A 21,050-nucleotide genomic window follows, 5' to 3' on the forward strand; every position below is an offset into this window, starting at 1 on the left:
TTCTCCGACACCTGCTGTCTGATGTGGATCTTTTCCAAAACCGCGTCCGTTCCTCTCTCCTATCTCACCGTTTCATTTGGTGGTGGCGCCGGCTCCTGCTCAGTGCGCACCGTTCAGGCTTTTTACCACTCAGGGCTTGGAGGTTAAGGTTCGGGCTAAGGCTCAGAACCAGAAGAATAATCATCGGAGATGTCGTGATTCATTTCTTCCTCGCCATCTGAGTCATTTTCATTCAGATCTCATAGCAGCGCTAACGGAGCATGTGCATACATTCGTCTTGGTCTTCTTGCCACTGTAAATTACACACACTCTCACTGTGTACTCCAAGTAGACCAGAGTAGACTGATTGGGTGGACTAATATAGGGTACATAACATTTTGAGATTATAATTAGAATATACCAATAAAATAGAATGGCCCGCCCTGTTCCTCATTCGCAATAGGTAATTACATAATTAGGCATTGTCCACTTCCCCTTGCTCATTAACTCACCCATTCACCCCCTTTCCACCCATCATAGTTTACTTGATGTGCCACTGCACCTTCCAATGTCTGTAGAATGAGCAGAGCGGGCCCTACTGTCTGTAGAATGAGCAGAGCGGGCCCTACTGTCTGTAGAATGAGCAGAGCGGGCCCTACTGTCTGTAGAATGAGCAGAGCGGGCCCTACTGTCGGGAGAATGAGCAGAGCGGGCCCTACTGTCTGTAGAATGAGCAGAGCGGGCCCTACTGTCTGTAGAATGAGCAGAGCGGGCCCTACTGTCGGGAGAATGAGTGGAGCAGACCCTACTGTCGGGAGAATGAGCGGAGCAGGCCCTACTGTCGGGAGAATGAGCGGAGCAGGCCCTACTGTCGGGAGACTGAGCGGAGCAGGCCCTACTGTCGGGAGAATGAGCGGAGCAGGCCCTGCATGCATCGATCATTTTGCGAGCCACAATGCGCGCTCCTTTTGCTCTTTAGATATACACGATATCAACACCATATTGCTACTGGTTACTTTGACGGAATCCACTTTTCTCAACGCCTTCTTCACCATCCTCGTGACTTCAAAAAGGCTTCCCAAATGAACATCCTTATCCAAAGAAACGCACTCCAACAAGCAACGATTCATCAGACTCGTTATCCACAACCATTTTTCCCTTTTTGTTCCATTCTTGGACTTCACTGTTGTCCACTCATCCTTCTCACTAACTGTACTCAATGCGCTCTCAGCCTCAAACAACACTTCTGCTACCGCCATCTCAACCTCTCTCCACTGTCTGCTGGCTAGCTACCTCCCGCTCTCACGAGACTCATGACAACCGAAATTGATTTGGGGAAACAGAACTACTATTGGCCAACTCTCTCCCATCTTGCACTGCTGCTTCCTATATGCTAATTACACAGTACCACCCACTCCAGCTGAGGGAAGCATGCTGGGTAGCAGGTCACTACTGAAGAGAACAGCTGCTATGGAGTCACAAGGCCTGAACTGTGTCCCCCTAGTAAAAAGGATGTAAAATGCGGATGAAATGTGTCATTAATACCTCTCTTATTGCTGAGTCATGCCGAGGTGTATTTATGTGAAGGGTTGTCCTTCAGATGGAAAGCGTTCATGATATGCTTTAGTACCATTACATGTTGAAATGTATTATTCTGTACACTACTGTTCACTACTGAACCACAGGCTGACCTGTACCCCATTAAAATAAAAGGGAAAGCCACTTAGTCTAGTACAGGGTTCCCTAACTGGCGAACCGCGGGCTGAATTTGACCCTGAATCTAGTTGATGATCCCAGCCCTAGTAGTTCAGCTGTGACTTGTACACAAACACAAATGTGTGCGCTTGATGTAATTGCGGAAGTTGCGTGCAAGAGATTGTGGGCAATATACTGTGTTAGAGAGGATTTGTGTGTTTTCTATCAGTGTTAGTTGTGTGTATGTGTTTTTTTCCAGTGTCAGTGTGTCAATGCCTGTGTGTTGTGTGAGGTGGCTGGTGAGATGAGATAGACGACGACTCTATCACAATAGCTATTGGCTGAGTGACGGCGTCTGTATGAGCTGGGCTCCGAGGCTGTGCCCAATCACGCTCCTCCACCCAGGTGGAAAGTGAAGATACGTGGAGCTGGCTTATCTGGCTGGTGGAACAGGTGTAACAATGTGGGCCAGGTGTAACAATGTGGGCCAGGTGTAACAATGTGGGCCAGGTGAAACAATGTAGGCCAGGTGGAACAATTTGGGCCAGGTGGAACAATGTGGGCCAGGTGGAACAATGAAATTACGTGGAGCTGGCTTGTTTGGCTGGAAGTCCACATCACTATCCCTTATCCCTTCCCTGGAAAGTATAAGGATGAATGGTATAAACCCTGGGATAATTAAGTCCCTCTAGATTGATCATGTGTGTGTGTCGGCGTTGCCTTCCCCCTCCGCAGTGCTGGACTGTCCTGCGCTGACCCTACAGAACTCTCGTAGTCTAGACACTCTGTCAGACCTGAAGCTGCAGCGTCTGGAGGCGGAGCTAGAGGGGGCGCGGCACCAGGCCCAAGGGGCGTGTCAGAGGGAACAGGAAGTGAAGGCCGAGTGTGAGAGACTGCAGGAAGAGCTGAAACAGATCCAGAACAACCACATAGAGAGGGTCAGTGAACAAACAACACACACACACCTAACACACTGGTAAGTCTTACAAACTGGTACATTCTCCCTCTATTTTCTAAAGCATAGTCAGTTCTGTCTAACTCTTGTTCTCACTTGGCTCTTACTTCGAGCACCTGCATGCTAATCTGTTTTCCCGCTCTACTTCGGCAGGAAATGACTTCGTCGTGTGAGCAGTGTGATGTGGAGTGGATCAAGAAGGTGGGAGATGAGCAGTAAGTGAAGACAACAACCATTTACTGTGTGACACCTCCATAAGACCTGCAACCTTTTAGACTGCGAGAGGGAGAGAGAGAGACACGGAGAGAGATGAGAGGGAGAGAATAGTAGTAAACAGTAACGTTTCACTAGGAGCTGTACCTGACCCATATCTGAAGGTCTAGACTCTAGTTTAGAGGGTGTAACGGTTTGGTCTGACTAAGGTAGCCTTTAAGGAACTCATTAAAACCTAAATGAGCCCTTTTCCAGGCCCGTCTTAAAGTTGAACTCTGCCTAGAATAATGGCCTATCCATCACATATACATTCTTTGATGTATTAATAGTACAGCATAGCCGCGGGAAGTACACTGAACAAAAATATAAACGCAACATGTAAAGTGTTGGTTCCATGTTTCGTGAGCTGAAATAAAAGATCCCAGAAATTTTCCATATGCACAAAAAGCTTATTTCTCTCAAATATTGTGCACAAATTTGCTTACATCCCTGTTAGTGAACATTTCTCCTTTGCCAAGATAATCCATCCACATGACAGATGTGACATATCAAGAAGCTGATTAACAGCATGATCATTAAGGAGGTGCACCTTGTGTTGGGGACAATAAAAGGCCACTCTAAAATGTGCAGTTTTGTCACACAATGCAAGGGAGAGTGCAATTGGCATGCTGACTGCAGGAATGTCCACCAGAGTTGTTGCCAGAGAATTGAACGTTCATTTCTCTACTATAAGCCGCCTCCAATGTACAGTACCAGTCAAAAGTTTGGACCCACCTACTCCTTCCAGGGTTTTCCTTCATTGTTTCTCTACATTGTAGTCCGTGCACGATAATGTCGCATGGATCTGTACACAATTCTTGGAAGCTGAAAATGTCCCAGTTCGTCAATGGCCTGCATACTCATCAAACATATCACCCATTGAGCATGTTTGGGATGCTCTGGATCGACCTGTACGACCGGTAGTTCCAGTTCCCGCTAATATCCAGCAACGTCGCACAGCCATTGAAGAGGAGTGGGACAACATTCCACAGGCCACAATCAACAGACTGATCAACTCTATTGGAAGGAGATGTGTCGCGCTGCATGAGGCAAATGGCGGTCACACCAGATACTGACTGGTTTTCTGATCCACGCCACTACCTGTGACCAACAGATGCATATCTGTATTCCCAGTCATGTGAAATCCGTAGATTAAGGCCTAATTAATTTATTTCAATTGACTGATTTCCTCATATGAACTGTAACTCTGTAAAATCTTTGAAATTGTTGCATGTCGCATTTATATTTTTGTTCACTATAGCTTGGGAGTGGGGATGGTGCAATTTTCCTCATGGGGGGGGGGGGGGGGGGGTCCTGGAAACACTTTTTGCCCACACTGAAGATGTTTATATCAGTCTGCTAATACAGGACTATTAAATGCCCAGTGCACTATTGTGAAAAAATATAAAATATTGTTTTCGGAAAATAACTTATATATATTTTTTTTTTATTCCGATTTTTCTGCAGCATCCTCGGCACCCCTCCTTCCCGCAGTTATGCCCATAAGCCTTATACTGGATAATTATGTGAACCTCAGTCTCTTTCAATGTGGGGAACAGACTTGTGATGAGGAGCCTAGTTGTGTGTTGTGTGGTAATATATAATACAACAATAGAGGGCAGTGTGGGCACAAGAGCTTCCTGAAATACAGCAGTTGTCATTTGTTGTTTCTCAGAGGAACCAAAACTCACGCTGTGGACCCCTGTTGAATACCCCTGTCCTAGACACAGTCACGCCACACACAGCTCGCCCACAAGCTAGTGCAAAACCACACTCACGACAAGTTTGAGGGGAGTGAAATGCAAACCCTGTTTCGATAAGAAAGTGGAAGTAAAGTGCATGGTAGAATGGCTAAGGTTGAGTGTGCTAGAGGCCTGGGAGGGGAAGCCTACTACTTTTCCAGTCACATCTTGCTTTCCTATCCTTACTCACCAACCTACCTGCTAGCTGTTATTTTCTTTCTGAATGGCAGCTTACTTCTTGTAAGTGCTCTCATTTATTGTAAATGGCTCAGATTCACGTGGAACTGGTCATGTGTGTTGCATGTTCTGGAGAGCAACAGTTTGGCCCTCACAGACACTTATAATTGGCTTCAAATGGTCAGGAAAAAATTAGAGATTATTGAATGCGTTCATTTGATTGTGTAGACTGTTATGGAATGAACTTGACTTGGTTGACATAATTGCTGACAATTGTAATTGCTTTGTTCAGTTCCATAGTATGGAGATCACATTTTCAATGTAAAACAAATTCAGAAAGACAACGAGCCAACTGTAAGGAACAACAAATAATATACAGTAGATCATGTGTTATTACAGCCACTGGGCAAAAACTGGTTGAATCAACATTATTTCCACATCATTTCATCCACAAAAAATCTAGCGATGATCTTAAATCAACTCGAAAAAACTGATTGGATTTGCAAAAAAGTCATCAACGTAAGTGCATTTCGTCTTTTTTTCACCCCACTTTTAACCTAAATCCAATGACATGGTGACATTTTTTGTTGATTTCACGTTGAATTCATGTAAATTGGCAACTCAACCGAAAGTAGACATTAAACTGAAGCCTGTGCCCAGTGGGTAGCTTTAGACACTGTGTAGGCTGTGGACACGAGAGTCGAAAGCCAGCACTCATTTAGTGCTTATCTTCATCAGAGACCTAACGAGGGCTATGGGGCCTCATTACCTCTGCAACTTTATGTACCAGAATTTGTCATCCATTGCTTTTTCTTATTAAATATCATTGACCAAATGGAACTTTTACTGAGAAATGATATGGTGTATGTATGTGATGAGTTGTATTTAGGATCTGCGTTTCTTACAGTTGAGTGAGAGCAGACAGGCCGTACTCAAAACAGAGCAAAATAGATGTTAGAGCACACAGGCCAAGAAGCTGTGCAGTAGTTACAGAAACAGCAAGCCTACAGTCCGTGCTCTCTAATGTGTTTTCAGAGGTCAGATCCAGCTCATATGGCCCACACCACGCACTTAATCTCCCACACACAACCAACATATAGATTGGCTGTCATGAATTTCTTCCTCGCTATATAACAGTCATCTTTCCACCTACACAGGCACACTCAAACACACACGCACACGCACACGCACACACACACACACACACACACACACACACACACACACACACACACACACACACACACACACACACAGACACAGAGAGAAAAGGCATGCACGAAAACACATACACACACACACACAGATGTGTGTGTTTCTGTTCCATCTATTTGAAATATACTTTTGATTTACTGCTGAGTATTTTGTATTTTGTATTACACTGTGCTGAACTACACTCCAATGTATTTTGTATTACACTGTGCTGAACTACACTCCAATGTGTTTTGTAACAAGAGACTTTCGAGGGTTGCATTTTGTACTTTCAAAATACTAAATACTTTTCAATACCATTTTAAAAAAAAATAGCGATTCACCATTTTGTGGCCCTCGTTCACCCTGCATTGGTATCAGAAGTCTGATGGCACTGTGGTGTGATAAGAGTGTCTACTAACGGAACTAAATATAAATCTACATTTAAAAATGAACAATTGCATATCATGCTGAATATGAATCTAATGAGCTCTACCCCGAAACAAGTCCAATAATAAACCCAGTGTGCTTTGCAGTTCATTTTGGTATGTTAATTGAATACATATACAGTACATTTACATTTTGGTCATTTAGCAGACACTCTTATCCAGAGTGACTTACAGTCGGTGCATTCTAAGTCAGATAAACAACAACATATCACAGTCATAGCAAATACAATGTGTCTATATCTGTTACTGAGAATGTTGTTGCTGTTTGGGCTGGCTTCTTGCAAATGTATTTCTGTATTTTAAAATACATTATACGTGTGTTTGGGCTGGCTTCTTGCAAATGTATTTCTGTATTTTAAAATACATTATACGTGTGTTTGGGCTGGCTTCTTGCAAATGTATTTCTGTATTTTAAAGTACATTCTACATGTGTTTGGGCTGGCTTCTTGCAAATGTATTTCTGTATTTTAAAATGCATTATACATGTGTTTGGGCTGGCTTCTTGCAAATGTATTTCTGTATTTTAAAATACATTATACATGTATTTTAATTAAATACATTTCGAAATACAAGCATTTGGTAGTTTATTTTGATTTATTGAGCTTGGTATTGGTATTTTGTAATTGTATTTTGTAATTATTGCCAATCCCTGCACACAACACAGACTCAAACACTTCCAAAAAGCTTTTCCAAAACGAAGGGAGATGCAGCACATTGAAGTCTTGGCAGTGTTTATGAACCAACAGAGGTGTTCACACATAAGATATTGCACAAGGTGCTGTGAGTGAGATGTGTTGCTTTCCAAGCCATCTTTTCAAAGATTGTCAAAAGGCACAGGCGACGTAGAGACTTGTGTGAGCCGAAGTGTGAAAAGGAAGAGTTGCATATGTCAAAACAGTCAATAAATACAGTTCTGTGTGAATAAATGTCGAGAGACGGGAAACTGTCACTCAGACATTCCCCTTGGACTGTAAAAGAAGGTAAGGGGATTTCAACTCAAAGCCAATACAGCTACTTCCATATACATGAAAGAGTTGGATAGAGGTAGTTGGGAAGAAGAGGACTGTTTTTTCCCCCAATGTCATCAGTGGTTTCCACAGTTCCTGTAAGTTATGGATGATCTATTGTATTTTCAGATTGTTGTGAAGGTGTTGGTGGAGAGTTATAATGAAGGGGCTTTCATAGCCCACTCTGTCTGGGTCATGCATAAATGTAGGGGTAGGCCTGTCTGAACAACTGATTCTATTGACTAACTGGTGGAACTTATGAATGCAATGTCTCTGTGGCCAAAATGACAGAATTTTGTGGAATGCTACCTTTTCATAAATCTTTAAATAGAAATGAAATGAATTGATTCTTAGGTTAACATTGAGATGTTCCATAGCTGTGATTAATTTGTGGTGGCAGCATCATTCTCCTGAAAAATAAACGGTGAAGACCGATTTATTTATGTAGGAGAACTATCGAGGGAAATGGAAAAGATTCACAATAATGACAAGTGATGACTGTAATTTCCATTATCTGATGGTTTAGTGTTTGGTGATGTTAACTGGTTAAAAAACCTCCGTGTGATATGTTTTCTATTGGTACTGCATGTGCTTCCCTCACCCTTCTACGCACAGTGGGTTGTGAGAGTACTCATAATTTGAGACTTCTCATGGCCAAGTAGAATTATTACATTTGCTCAATGTCTGGTCGTGCAGGTGAAGTATATGGGAAGTCGGTGTTTGTCTGACACCATATTTCTCTTATCTTCCACCATCACTATGTAGAGGAAGTGGAGTCAGATTCAAGTAAAACACAAAGGTTTTATTGAAATGAGTTTGAGAGATAAGCTTTATCAGATCTGTTTGGGTACACATTGACACCTATCTTCCTCCCTCCTCCCCATTTTAAAACGTTGTTTGTGGCGATAAACCTGGTAGAAATTATAATACAGTACGTGTATCATACAGTATAGTTTGTGATCTTTGTCGTTTGGCTAAATACAGTGATTGTTTCTCTACGGGACAAAGATCAAAGATATAGGTGTAGTGCATTAGTGGAGACTAACAATGTTCTCAGAGAAGGCCTGCCGGTTTTGACTAGCAAAAGTAACTTTTCGTAAAAGGTTAGGAGAACTTGTGCAGCAGGTTAGGAAAATTAACGTTAAGATAATTAGGTTATGGTTAGGAAAAAGGTTAGCTAAAATGCTAAAATTGTCCCTGACGCGACTCGAACATACACTATATACACAAAAGTATGTGGACACCCTTTCAAATGAGTGGATTCGGCTATTTCAGCTACACCAGTTGCTGACAGGTGTATAAATTCGAGCACACAGCTATGTAATCTCCATAGACAAACATTGGCAGTAGAATGGCCTTACTGAAGAGCTCAGCAACTTTCAACGTGGCACCGTCATAGGATGCCACCTTTCCAACAAGTCAGTTCGTCAAATTTCTGCCCTGTTAGAGCTGCCCCAGTCAACTGTATGTGTTGTTATTGTGAAGTGAAAAAGTCTAGGAGAAACAACGGCTGCGAAGTGGTAGGCCACACAAGCTCACAGAATGGGACCTCCGAGTGCTGAAGTGCGTAGCACGGAATAATCGTCTGTTCTTTGTTGCTACACTCACTACCGAGTTCCAAACTGCCTCTGGAAGCAATGTCAGGACAACAACTGTTCATCAAGAGCTTCATGAAATGGGTTTCCATGGTCGAGCAGCCGCACACAAGCCTACGATCACAATGCACAATGCCAAGTCCCCGCAGCAAAGTTCCAACTAGATGTTGGCATTCCATTTCATCCCCAAGGTGTTCGATGGGGCTGAGGTCAGGGCTTTGTACATGCCAGTCAAGTTCTTCCACACCGATCTCGACAAACCATTTGGACCAAACCATTTGGACCATTTGTATGGATCTCGCTTTGTGCACGGGGGCATTGTCATGCTGAAACAGGAAAGGCCCTTCCCCAAACTTTTGACACAAAGTTGGAAGCACAGAATCATCTAGCATGTCATTGTGTACTGGAACTAAGGGGCTTAGTTTATTATTATTATTCCTCCTCCACCCAAACTTTACAGTTGGCACTATGCATTGGAGCAGGTTGCGTTCCCCTGGCATCCGCCAAACCCAGATTTGTCCGTCGGACTGCCAGATGGTGAACCAAGATTCCACACTCCGGTGAACACGTTTCCACTGCTCCAGAGTCCAATGGCAGCGAGCTTTACACCACTCCAGCCAACGCTTGGCATTGCACATGATGATTTCAGGCTTGTATATGCGGCTGTTCGGCCATGGAAACCCATTTCATGAAGCTCCCTAAAGCAGTTATTGTGCTGAAGTTGCTTCCAGAGGCAGTTTGGAACTCTGTAGTGAGTGTTGCAACCGAGGAAAGACGATTTGTACATGCTACGCACTTCAGCACAAGGCAGTCCAGTTCTGTGAGCTTGTGTGGCATACCACTTCATGGCTGAACTGTTGTTGCTCCTAGATTTTCCACTTAACAGTGTTGACAGGGGCAGCTCAAGCAGAGAAGAAACTTGACCAACTGACTTGTTGAAAAAGTGGCATCCTATGACGGTACCATGTTGAAAGTCACTGAGCTCTTCAGTAAGGCCATTCTACTGCCCATGTTTGTCTATGGAGATTGTCTAGTCCAAAGCCTTCCCAGAAGAGTGAAGGCTGTTATACCAGCAAAGGGGGGACCACCTCCATATTAATGCCAATGATTTTGGAATGAGATGTTCAACAAGCAGGTGTCCACGTATCTAGCTACAACCAGGACTGACCTGAGAAAAGACTGCGTTTCCACTCATGCGATTCTGCTGAAGAGATAAAAGATGCACTCTCTATTTTTTCAATGCAGTCTGATTTAACACACCGCTTCATTTTATCGTCTGTAAAATCAAATCATATCAAAACATTGCTGAGGTAGGTAAAATAAAAGGTCAAATAAATCACACAGCAAATACCAATAGGCTGCGTTTACAAAAAAGATCAATTCTGATCTTTTTTCACTAATTGGACTTGTTGGATCACATCAGCTCCAGAAAAATATCTGATGTGAAAAGATCTGATATGATTGGTCAAAAGACCAATTAGTGGAAAAAAGATCAGAATGTATCTTTTTTGTAAACGCAGCCATTGTGTCAGACTCTTTTTTTTCTTTTTTAAAGCTTCACATTTTCCATAACTAGCACCTCACGCAATAGGATGTGTGTCCCTTTTCTGTCATATCACCATATTGTCTTCCACCATCAATTTCAATTCAATTCAAGGGGCTTTATTGGCATGGGAAACACGTGTTAACATTGCCATCATCAATGTTCCAGTAAATCACAAGAGTCTTATGTGAAATCGTTTTTTGAGCTCAGATAAGCTATGTTTTATCAGATCATAGGCTGGATAGCGCATACACACTGCTGCCATCTACCACAACCACCGCCTTTTCGCTCTTTTTATGTTTTCAAATACCACCCGTGTTGCCTTGTAACAGAGTTGTTTGAAATAGCTGCCTCGTTACCATGGAAAAGGCCTGGGTGTCATGTTGAGACAGCTGGCTGTCTGCTTTACGTCTGACTACTTCACAATGGTGTGATTCATGTGTGATTAATATGATTGGTATTCAAAGAAATACTCTATATTATGCAATGATATCAACAATGTAATTGGTATGCAGTCAATCTGGAGATGAGAAAGGAATGCATCTAGGAACTGCTTAGATCGACGTATGATAGATGTCAAGTGTAAATAACCATGGACATTTTGAAAACTAGAATGCATTTAGTCAGGTAACCTCAGTGTGCACACACATTTGAAAGCAATATTAGTAGAATGATTTCAAAGGGGGATTTTGATTGTTTGGTTGGTTGATTGGCTGATCAACTCGGTTCTTTCCCCCTGCAGGGTGAATTTGGCACTAGCCTACACAGAGCTAACTGAGGAGTTGGGACGTCTGCAGAAACTGAGCTCCAAACAGAAAGAGATCCTGAAGAAGACCTCCCAGGAGCATCATAGCCCAGGTTAGTAACATTCGTCTTAAAAACATATTTAAAAATATCCTTTAAACCTGACCATGACGTCACAAAATACTCTACAATAACGTTGTTGCAACCAGTTTTGTCCGCTGGGAACATTTACAACTTTCAAACTGCAGCGCCTTTTGTCTTCCTCTGTCATATCAACAGCTACCTCTTTACCACAAACCCCAACCCAAAAAGGTGTTTCAATGCATGCTTTTTTCTTTTTTCTTGCAGACACTGGGAAGGGTAATGAACAAGCTACATCTTGAAAGCAGCATTGTCATACTTGCTTCATTGGCCCATTTGCGTAGATATTCTTTATTTGTTGCTGTCACAGTACCCAACCTGACACACAACACACACATCACAGGATGGGAGAAGCACAGGGACTGCTGCAGAGCAACACCCCTTGAGCAATTTACAGATAAAGAGCTTTGCTCAAGGGCACAACGGAGGTAGGGAGGATATGGGACATACAGTATACTACGGCTTACAGCTCACTCCCTCAGCTCGGGAATTTTAACCGGAAAAGAGAGGAATGAACTAGACTATCAAGGAACTGGAATGTACACTACACGAGCAGAAGTATGTGGACACCTGCTCATCGAACATCACATTCTAAAACCATGGGCATTCATATGTAGTTGGTCCCCCCTTTGCTGCTATAACAGCCTCTACTCTTCTGGGAAGGCTTTCCACTAGATGTTGGAACATTGCTGCCGGGACTTGCTTCCATTCAGTCACAAGAGCATTAGTGAGGTCGGGCACTGATGTTTCGTGATTAGGCTTGCAGTCGACGTTTCATTTCATCCCAAAGGTGTTCGATAGGGCTGAGGTCAGGGCTTTGTACATGCCAGTCAAGTTCTTCCACACCGATCTCGACAAACCATTTCTGTATGGACCTTGCTTTGTGCACGGGGACATTGTCATGCTGAAACAGGAAAGGCCCTTCCCCAAACTGTTGACACAAAGTTCGAAGCACAGAATCATCTAGAATGTCATTGTATACTGGAACTAAGGGGCGTAGCCCGAACTATGAAAAACAGCCCCAGTCCATTATTCCTCCTCCACCCAAACTTTACAGTTGGTACTACGCATTGGAGCAGGTTACGTTCCCCTGGCATTCCACTTCACAATAGCAGTGTTGGCTGGGGAAGCTCAAGCAGGGAAGAAATTTGACGAACTGGCTTGTTGAAAAAGTGGCATCCTATGACGGTGTCATGTTGAAAGTCACTGAGCTCTTCAATAAGGCCATTCTACTGCCAATGTTTGTATATGGAGTTTGCATGGCTGTGTGCTCAATTTTACACACCTGTCAGCAACAGGTTTAGCTGAAATAGCCTAATCCACTAATTTTAAGGGGTGTCCACATACTTTTGTACGGAAAGATGGAAAAAGTCAAGGGGTCTGAATACTTTCTGAAAGCACTGTATAGTGTAAAGTAAGTAGGCCTACAACAGTTTTTTTACTCTCCTGGGGTTGCAGAGCTACATATACAGTACATATGTAGGATCTTAATTTGAGCTAGTTTGCTCCAGCAGGAAAGTAGTCCTGCAGCAACAGGAAATGTGAATTATTACATGAATTATAATTAATTAAAACATTTTGTAGTGGTTGAAACATGTTTTGTTAGGGCAAATGAAGTCTGGCATTTTGAAGTAGAAATTACAAACTCTAGAAGCCTTTTTAAACCTTGAATACACTACAAGTTTGCATTTCCTGCTGTGCAGGACAATTACATTCTCTCCTCAAGTCTCTGTTTTCTCAAGTCTCTGTTTTCTCTCTATTTCAAGACTCTGTGGAGAGTTCAAGAACGCCATTTACCCTTTTTTCACTCAACCGCAGAACCAAAAATGTTTCCCCTTTGAGATGCTTCTGATTCATCGATGCACCCATCTTTTTTTTGTTGCTAAATTGCTGATAGCTGTCACAAGATTACAGGAAGCATCTCATACTGTACTTTAAAATGTGTCAACATTCAATTAGATCTGTGTCTCTTAGGTGAGGGGAAAATAATGTATTCATAAATGTCTTTTTTTTTTGCCTATCTTGTCAAGTGTGCTGCTTGTGGAGAATTGATTTATGCTTTGTGATCAGACAAACATATTTGCATTGCAAATCCAGAGCAACACAGAGTGTCTGACGCACTGTAGAAAGAAGTAGAGAAATGTTATTCAGGAAAATAGCATAATGTGATATGGTAGATATGAAAGATTATACACTTTTTCTTCATTATCAAAAATATATTTGATTCTGTGTTATTGCTAGAGACGTTACCAGACAAAAACTCCTCCTGGCCTTAGCTACTTCTCATACAGATCACTCTGTTGACACAGGGAATTGTCCTGCACAACAGAAAATACTCATTGTAGTGTATTTGAGGTTTAAAAAGGCTTCTAAAGTTTGTAATTTCCACTTAAAAATGTCAGACTTGATTTGCCCTAACAAAAATGTATCAACCCCTACAAAAATGTCCATTATTTATAATCCACATTTCCTCATGTGTGAAATGGAAATGTGTTTTTTTGGATTAGGGTTAGGGTTAAGTGACTTGCTCAATTAGGGTTAAGTGCTTTGCTCAAGGGCAGATTGACAGATTTGAACTAGCAACCTTGCGTTTACTGGCCCAACGCTATAACCGCTAGGCTACCTGCCAACCACCTGTATGTACAGTGAATTCGGAAAGTATTCAGACCCCTTCCCTTTTTCCACATTTTGTTACATTACAGCCTTATTTTAAAATGTGTTAAATATTATTTTTTTCTCAATCTACACACAACACCCCATAATGACAAAGCGAAAACAGTTTTTATTTTATTTAAAAAAATACAAATAGAAAACAGAAATACGTTATTTACATAACTATACAAACTCTTTGCTATGAGACTCAAAATTGAGCTCAGGTGCATCCTGTTTCCATTGAACATCCCTGAGATGTTTCCACAACTTCATTGGACTCTACCTGTGGTAAATTCAGTTGATTGGACATTATTTGGAAAGGCACACACCTGTCCCACAGTTGTCAGAGCAAAAACCAAGCCAGGTCGAATACATAAAAAAAAAAATCAATTTTAGATTAAGGCTGTATTGTAATAAAGTGGGAAAAGTCAAGGGGTCTGAATATTTTCCGAATGCACTGTACTTATGAGTAACAAGTAACAACAGGCTTTAGTCCTATTTTGGCAAGATGTAATAACTTTTGTCTTCGAGAGACAGTCTTGTGTGCTGCTCTCTGACTCCCCCTGTCTCTTCTGTTTCCTCAGTCCAACGCCAATCCCACCCCCCATCTCCCATTCATCACCAACGCCACTCCCCTGTGCCCCAGCGCCACTCCCCCATCCCGCCCCAGCACCACTCTCCCATCCCCCAGCGTCGCTCTCCAGTTCTCCAGCCACAGCGCCTCTCCCCGGACATGCACCGACGCTCGCCCCTGCTGGAAATCAATGATGGGCCCGCCTCCTACTCCTGCCGGCCAGCCAGCCACCACCTGAGGGCTAGCTTCCAGGGCCGTCGCAGCTACTCCGAGGTCGCTGACCCATCGGCCTACCAGCGGCCGCTGCGCCTCAGCCTGGACCCCGTGTCCACCCTGCCCAAGCCCAGGCCCTACAGGGACTCCAGCTACTCCAAGCAGCATCAGCAGCACCAGCATGGAGGCTCCCAGCATGGGGGGTCACCCCACAGAGGAGGCCAGCTCCGAGGTTCCCAGTCTGGGCTGCAGAGGGCCGGCAGCGAGGTGGGCCTCCACGAAAGTTCCCGCCACTCTCGAGAGCTGCCCTTCCCCCTGTCCGAGGTCTCTCCCAGGTCTCACCTGCACTTTGAGCCCCCGCCACCCCCCACTACCCCCCCCCAGCTGCCGCAGTCCTCTGAAGACGAGGAGGAGTGGACCTGCCCGCACCCCATCAGCCCCCCACGGACGCTGGGCGTGCCCAACAATGTGTCGCCTCATGGGGTCATGAGGGGGCCGGCGTCCTGCTCGCCCTTCCCCATCCCCTCCAGACCCAACACCCTGACCTGCCACCCGTCAAGTTACCTGCACACAGAGCACGCCCAGTCCTGGCCCTCCATCAATGTGAGTCACACGCACTCTATCCCAAATATGCTATAGAATATCATTATTCTATCACAACAAATCTAAAAAATTGTAAAATGGGTCAAGGTTAGCTTGTTATCCCCCTCAATCAAAATATGTCTTTGAAAGAGAACTGCCCTTGACTTTGTTAATGCTTTCCTGCACTGTGCTATTTAATGGGAAATGACATTTGTTCCAATGCACCTTTACATATGAGCTTCTTTTCTTCATGAAATTACCTAAATGGTCCAAATATTATAATTGATAGTTGCCATAGACCAGGGCTGCCCAACCCTCTTCCTGGAGATCTACCATCCTGTAGGTTTTCAGTCCAACCCTAATTTAGCATATCTGATGCAGCTAATAAGTAGAATCAGGTGTGTTAAATTAGGGTTGGACTGAAAATCCACAGGACGGTAGATCTCGAGGATAATGGCTGAGCCAGCCCTGCCATAGACCCACACTGCTTGTTGACCTGAATGCTGTGTGTGTGTGTGTGTGTGTGTGTGTGTGTGTGTGTGTGTGTGTGTGTGTGCGCGTGCGCGTGTGCGTGTGCTTTGGATACAGCTGTGGATGGAGACAGAAGAGAGTGACATGAGGAGCTGCCCTCTGTGCCAGCTCATCTTCCCCATTGGTTACCCTGATGACGCCCTCATCAAGCACATCGACTCGCACCTTGAGAACAGCAAGATCTGATCGCCATTGCAGCACTGCACCCTCTTTTTAGTTGCTACTGTTTTTTACTTATTGTGGAGTTATTTTAGGTTTTATTGCGTTTTTAAGCTGGCTAGCTTTTGTTTGACAATACATGAGGGCTTTTTGTGGGTTTATTAGCATGTTTGGAAAAATAGGTGGTTTAAGAAATGACATGGATGGCGTTGAGGTTCATGACAGACAATTTCCTTGACAGATGCAAGATCAGGGACATTCCAGGCAACTTGCAGTCCATTTCTTTTTATACCTCACACTTTACCAGTACTACTTGCTGTAAAGTGTCCTGCTTTACTTTCCTCTCTACCTATGTACAGCAATACAGACCAACACAATGAATTCCTGGAATTATTTGGGTGACTCTAATGGATAGATCCAGTCTGTTTTTTATTCGGGGCTTTACGATGTGCAGTCCGAGGTCAGAGTTATGTTATGGAGAGAGTATGGCTGTGTTAATTGTGTGTAGAAATGAATTTGTCCTGCAGGGCGGGCATGTAGTTGGCGTGACGACCTCGCTGTAGTGGAGTGGAAGGAACCCATAGGCAGTTTATCTTTAGGCTTGTGGCCTGATCAAAACTCTATATGAATCTTAGCACCTTAAATTAACCTAAATGAGCCTATATTAAAGTATAATTTCCGCCCCCCACCTAAATTTTCCAGTTAATGTATAGTTTGATATATCTGTTCAGTAACAAGTCAAAAGAACCTTAAGGTATATTTTATATTTTCTTCTCCAAATGATAATATGTCACACATGTATCACGTTGGTGACATTTCACCCTCACAGGCTTACACACAGCTGTATATAGAAAGTAGGAAAGGAGGACTCCTTATAGGGAAAAGAGTGCATGGAAAATATTTGTATATGATAACAGTGATTCAACTGGGAGTCTCTTTAGTCTTCCTGAAGAAACGACCTGAAAACACTTATAGTGGAACACTATTTATCACTTTTGTCCAAAAGAAAACATTTCTCAATCCTTACAGTCCAACACTGGCACACTTAGTATTTTGTATCTTATACATAGATATCTTAAATATAACCTCCAAAATTCAGAGTGAGTGTTTGGGGTAATATTATGGAATCACTTTTTTTTTTTTTATTGAGTCGAATATGTTGTACATAATTGTTATCTGACGTTTTGGTGAGACACAGTGGCTGCGTTTACACATGTCAAAACACACCAACCATAGTGTAACAGATCCGAATTGGGCTGCCTGTGTAAATACAGCCAATGTCAATGTGTCAATGTGTATCCATCAATGCATTTAGGTGGTTGTCAATTTTGGACAAAATTATATTCAGAATTCACCAACATGTCAAGTTGAACAATGAAATAACACAAGGGCCATACATTGATTTGAGCAAATCAGTGGCCTTTTAGAACCCACAAATATTCTATACTGTTATGTATATTCATATATCACTCTGTGTAAAACTTTTAAAGCTGTGTACAGACAGGTATTGTAAGCCTAATGCAAGTTCTTCTGTGGTCCATAACTTTAATCAGGACATCTGCTATTAATAATCTCTATTATGCTGGCTACCAATTTAAAATATACACAGAAAAATCACATTCTGCTATTAATCTATTTTATGACCTACTGGTTTGAAGTACCATTCTTGCTAGCTTATCTTCAATCAATTTACCAACCTACATGACTAATACAGAATGCTGTTGATAAGCATTTGATATATTCTTGGCCCAATTTGTTATGTACCAAAGAAGACATGTAGCACACCATAGTTTGGTTACTAGAAAGAGCTATATATATATAGTAACCAAACGATGGTGTATATATATAGTTAACTAAATATTCTATAGTAGGCCTACAAACGGGTGGAAAATGAACAAACTCACCTATGTAAAATCCTATGGTCAAATGTAAAAAAAAAATACGCAGACACACCTTTACATCTCAAAATGATTTCACTTTGTGAACTCTGTTCCCACGCATTCCTGACCCTCGGTAGTACATCTATATTCTCTTTTGAAGCTAACAATGATGTATATGATGGTGGAGTTAGAATAATGGTATCAATTGCTAGCCAGCCCACACGAAGACAACATTGTCTGTCATTGGCTGTGTACAGAATGTCATGTTGGATTGTACCTTTTGATTACTTTGAATGAAGTACCCTTTCATAACCAAAGAAACCTAGATTAGATTTATGTACAAGATATACACTTATCTCTCTTGATGATGACCAAGTATCAATTAAGCATATCATGTTCACACAGATATGAATGGAGAGATAATACACAGATATGAATGGAGAGATAATACACGGATATGAATGGAGAGATAATACACGGATATGAATGGAGAGATGACTAAAATGTCAATGTAAATAGGAATGGAGAGATGATACCGTTTTAAGGAAAGCGTTCACGACCAAAATATGTTGACCAGCAGCTGTAGTACATAGCAAACACGCCTATCAGTTCACAATGTTAAGCAGTCAGATGTGTATACAATACACACACACACACACACACACACACACACACACACACACACACACACACACACATACACACGCACAGTCTGACACTCAAACCGCTATCCACAAAGAGGTAAGTTGTGTAAAGATTTCCTCTCCTGCTTTTTTTTTGCTGCAAATCCCCCGTCAAGTTTCAAATCAGATCAAACACTGACATTGACAAAGTCTATAAACCCTCTTTCTAGCTCTGTGACTTATCTGATGATAACAGTAAACCCTCGCGTGGAAAAGCCCTCTCTGCGGCACCCTCCACGACTGACTGATAAGAGCTCGACAGATGTTTCTCACAAGCTGAAGGGCCACTACTGAGGAAGAAGAATCACTATGGAGGTATTTTGTGCACCACTGGATTTCAAGGACTTTCAACAACTTGTATTTAAAAATTTTAAAAATAGTTGCGTAAGGAGTTGTGACTTTTTCTTTCTGTGTCTACATTTCCTGAAAAATAAACTGGAACTTGCACTGAAAGGACTCTCGGAATTGGTTGGTTTCACTTATGTAGAGATACGCAATAAATACTATTTAGTAGTCAAGATAGCATTTATTGTGTACCTATACACAAGAATTATGTATCTCTAATATTCAGAGATAAACAGTTGTCCGGGCCAATCTTTACTAAACTGCTGTGGTGTCTAATTTCCAAACTATCCTATCTATCTCTCCCAGAGCCCCTCCAGACTGCAGAGCAGAATCTAAGCACAAGGGGGAAGCAGACAGTTGGAATCACATTGGGAATCACAATCCATCCTCTTTACTGTCTATTTTATAAATTACAGATAGGCATGAAGCCAATCTCTCTCTCTCACACATACAGTTTGTATTGCTATCCTTGCTGGGACCAAAAAATTGATTACCACCCAAAATCTTATTTTCCCTAACCCCTAACCCTTAATCTAAACAGCACCCTAACCTTAACCCTAAAACTTTACCTAACCCTAACTCCTAAACCTAACCTAAATGTCCCCTATTGTCAGAATGTCCCTTGTTTTACTATCCTTGTGAGGACTTCTGGTACCCACAAGGATAGTTAAACATAAAAAAAACATGACATGTGTGTTCTGTGTTGCACTGTGGATGCTGCTGTCAGTGCAGCACAAGCAGTGGCTCATCAGCAGCTGTAACTCATTTGTTCCAGCCCCAGTGCTGACTACACACTGTGAGAGAGAGAGAGAGAGAGCTGCGCTACTTGTGACAGCATTTTCCTCACCACATCGAAAACATGTGCTGCCAATATGCCACACTATTTGAGAAGTAATCAACTTTGAGTAGAGCTCTTCTGTCTTCTATCAAGCTAAATAATTCAGATGATTCCACTATGGTTAAAGATGCACTATGCAGAAATCGCTCCGCCATTTCCTGGTTGCTAAAATTGTAATAGTTTCAGTTTATGTGACAAAATAAGCTGGTATAGTGTAGAGAATCGTTGTACAATCTAAAGCGCTGTGAAATATATTTTCCATAACCCAAACTATTGTATTTTCAGTTGTTTGCAGCAAAACCAAAAGTAAAAGACGCAAAAACAAAAGTTAAGAACGGGAAGCATAGCAGTAGAGCACATACAAAAGATCTACCTCTTATTAGACTTGCTTTCATTGAGAATGACAGAGCTATAACGCACATTTCTATGTGAATTTAGTCGGGTCACCCAAAAAGTTACATATTGCGGCTTTATTAAAGTGAGGTTGTTTAATGACTAGTTTGCATTGATAGTGCAATACATTCATAGTGGGTTTAGGGGCCAGTATATTTGACGGAAAAACCTTTGCAGGACCACATAGGCCTACACTCCACCACAGCATACACTACCGTATATATAGAAAGGAAAAATGTCGCAGCTCTTGTTCTGTTTCTTGCCTCCTCTGTAAAACAGAATAGGCTAAACTCCAGTTGTCACCTATTACAAATCAGACAAAAGCAAATTCACATTTTTGTTGAGACCTCAAACATGAGCAAATACACTTATGTTTATCCTCTGGTATAGTATGTATTTCTGACGAAAACCCCCTCTCTACCCCCACACCATACCTCCGTTTCCTAACTTCAGCTCTCAACCTCGAGTCATACCTCAAGAACTCGAACACACAAAGCACCCACCCATCCGGTCCTTCCTAACCACAAACCTCTAGCAGAGCTGAGCACAGGAGGTGGACTGAAGAGCTACAGTAACAAGAAAACAACGTCTATTTACCCATTCAAATAGTGATACATGCCATACACTCACTCTCTAATGGAAAAACAACTCTTTAACACTGTAAGCACGCACACACACGTGTGTATATATATATATATATATATATATATATATATATATATATATATAT

At 42.3% G+C, this 21,050-nt stretch overlaps 1 protein-coding gene across 2 annotated transcripts in view; it reads left to right on the forward strand.

Annotated features, from left to right (window-relative positions):
• tbkbp1 (TBK1 binding protein 1) overlaps positions 1–19,197 on the forward strand; it is a 70,591-nt gene extending 51,394 nt beyond the window's left edge. For both annotated transcript variants that reach the window (XM_036946373.2, XM_090202092.1), the window contains 5 exons: positions 2,410–2,612; positions 2,783–2,844; positions 11,328–11,443; positions 14,707–15,512; positions 16,080–19,197. In XM_036946373.2, coding sequence (XP_036802268.2) covers positions 2,410–2,612; positions 2,783–2,844; positions 11,328–11,443; positions 14,707–15,512; positions 16,080–16,208 — 1,316 coding nt within the window. In that variant the 3' untranslated portion in view covers positions 16,209–19,197. The remainder of the gene's footprint in view (positions 1–2,409; positions 2,613–2,782; positions 2,845–11,327; positions 11,444–14,706; positions 15,513–16,079) is intronic.
• The last annotated feature ends 1,853 nt before the right edge of the window (positions 19,198–21,050 follow it).

The sequence above is a fragment of the Oncorhynchus mykiss genome, chromosome 16 (genome assembly GCF_057628025.1).
Source record: "Oncorhynchus mykiss isolate SJ-2025 chromosome 16, ASM5762802v1, whole genome shotgun sequence".
Lineage (NCBI taxonomy): Eukaryota > Metazoa > Chordata > Actinopteri > Salmoniformes > Salmonidae > Oncorhynchus > Oncorhynchus mykiss.